The 2,500-nt window shown below is 39.7% G+C and overlaps 1 protein-coding gene across 1 annotated transcript in view; it reads right to left on the bottom strand.

Moving 5' to 3' along the window:
* The window catches only part of EAH_00060540 (Calcium/calmodulin-dependent 3',5'-cyclic nucleotide phosphodiesterase, related), a gene marked incomplete at both ends in the record, with an annotated part of 4,930 nt that extends 2,493 nt beyond the window's left edge, over positions 1-2,437 (bottom strand). The window contains 3 exons of the mRNA XM_013393438.1: positions 685-791; positions 1,784-1,970; positions 2,345-2,437. Of these exons, the coding sequence (XP_013248892.1) occupies positions 685-791; positions 1,784-1,970; positions 2,345-2,437 (387 nt within the window). The remainder of the gene's footprint in view (positions 1-684; positions 792-1,783; positions 1,971-2,344) is intronic.
* Between the last annotated feature and the right edge of the window lie 63 nt (positions 2,438-2,500).

Genomic DNA, 2,500 nt, shown 5'->3' with positions numbered 1-2,500 from the left:
ATTTTAATGCATCCGTTTAAATCTGCTGCGACTTTTTTTGCTGATATTAACTGCAGACCCAAACATTTTCTTTCTCTTATATTTTCATCTTCGAGTATATCGCATGCAGCTAAACCCTCAGGAAGAGATAGACGTCCTTTTATTATCACCTGCATTCAATAAATATATTAATTTGTCAAATATTTATATTTGTTTGTTTATTTATTTATTATCGTATTGCTTATGTATGTATGGATGTATGTATCTATATATATATATATATATATTCTTGTCTATTTAATTAAGGTTTTAAACAGCTTGTATATATATATATATATATATGTATATTCATATAGAGGTATAAGCTAACATGTATGCATATGTATATACAAGTATATGTACATATATGTACTTACAAATATATATATATATATATACATATATATATATATATATATGTATATGTTGACCAAGATTTAAATATATAAATATATATTCATACAATTAAAAACATTTAACATGTTTCTAAGGGTTTTAACTCTGTTCTCGCTTCACTTAAATAATATACATACAATATATATATATATATATATATATATATGCACATCTCTTGATCTAGATTTAAATACACATATGCATAAAGAACAACAAACTAAATATCTAATTAAATAGACGAACAAAACAAAAAATAAAGCTAGAATGTACCTGTATATCAAAGGGTTTTAACTCTGTTCTCGCTTCGCTTAGATTCCCATTTTTACCCCCGCATTTTTTTGCTGCTAATTTTACTTCGAGTTCAGTGCAGTGACAGTCTTCGCAAACAAACGAAAATATACGCAATAAAGCTGAACGAACCCTGCAGCAGCAGCAGCAGCAGCAGCAACAGCAGCAGCAGCAACAGCAGCAAGAGAAGCAGAAGCTGAAAGTGAAGGAGGAGCAGAAACAGAAGATACAGCACAGATGCAACAGAAACAGCAGCAGAAACAGCTTAAACAATAACAGCAACAGCAACAACAACAACAACAACAGCAGCAACAACAACAACAACAGCAGCAGCAGCAGCAGCAGCAGCGAAAGCATCAGCAGCAGCAGCAGCAGCAGGAGTTGGAGTGTATAGAGACCTGATTTTATCTACGAGTACAGCAGTGGGGCAGCTGGTGGCATAAAACGAAGTCGGAATAACACCTGAGGATACACCCGAAAGAGAAGAAAGAAAGAAAAAAATAAAACTAAAGAAAATCAAATTAAATATCAAAACAAAATAAAATAAAACAATAAACAAATTAAAACAAAAACAAACAACAAATAACAAATTAATAAAATAAAATATCAACAAAAACATCCAATACAAATAAAATAAAAATAAAAATAATCAAAGACGAAGCAGTAACAAAAAAACAACAAAAAAAAAGACAAAAGCTATCCTCAGCAGCAGCAGCAGCAGCAACAGCAGCAGCAGCAGCAGCAGCAACAGCAGCAGCAGCAGCATCAGGAGACGCAGCAGCACCAGGTGCAGCATCAACAGCATCAACAGCAGCAGAAACAACATCAGGAGACGCAGCAGCAGCAGCATCATCAGCAGCAGCATCATCAGCAGCAACACCATCAGCAGCAACGCCATCAGCAGCAATACCAGCAGCAGCAGCATCAGCACCAGCAGCAGCAGCATCAGCAACATCAGCAGCAGCATCAGCATCAGCAGCAGCATCAGCATCAGCAGCAGCATCAGCAGCAGCAGCATCAGCATCAGCAGCAGCATCAGCTGCAGCAGCAGCAGGAGGAGGATAAGGAGGTTATCGCTGACCTCTTGCTCTAAGCTCTTGTTTAAATACTTCGAGACAACCGTCTATCATTTGCCTCAGCCCTACTAATTCTTTTGCTTCTGCTGCTGATTGAAGCTCTAGCCGCACATGAAGTGCAGCAGTATTTGTTTGCTGCAGCGTGCGGTGTATCAGCAGCTCCATCATACGCAGCATTTGCATTAATGCGGGCTGAAGGAATAACACAAACATCACAAATAACAAGCGCTTCTTCTTCTTCCTGCTGCTGCTGCTGCTGCTGCTGATGCTGATGCTGCTGCTGTTGCTGCTGATGCTGCTGATGCCGCTGATGCTGCTGATTCTGCTGATGATATTATTTCTAAGGCGGTTCTGCTGCTGCTCCTGCTGCTACTGCTGCTAATGCTGCTGCTAATGCTGCTGCTAATGCTGCTGCTAATGCTGCTGCTAATGCTGCTGCTACTACTACTGCTGCGACTGCTACGGCTGCTGCTACTGGAGCAGCAGCAGAAGCATTAGCAGCAGCAGTAGCAGCAGCATTATCAGCAGCATTAGCAGCAGCATTAGAATGAAAAGAAGCAGCTTACTGGAGCTTCTGAAGCAACTAACACTGACTGTACACCGCAAATTAATTTGAGTCTTCCTAACAGTCGCTGCTCAGTGATGCACTGCAGCACCATGACCAAATTCTCTAACTTCCGCTGCAGCACCTGTAGCAGCAGCAGCAGCAGCAGCAGCAGCAA

This window comes from Eimeria acervulina, genomic scaffold (genome assembly GCF_000499425.1).
Source record: "Eimeria acervulina Houghton genomic scaffold, Eah_scaff1510, whole genome shotgun sequence".
In the NCBI taxonomy this organism is placed as follows: domain Eukaryota; phylum Apicomplexa; class Conoidasida; order Eucoccidiorida; family Eimeriidae; genus Eimeria; species Eimeria acervulina.
The sequence above is the reverse complement of the archived record's forward strand: the minus strand, read 5'-3'. Positions and strand labels throughout refer to the sequence as shown.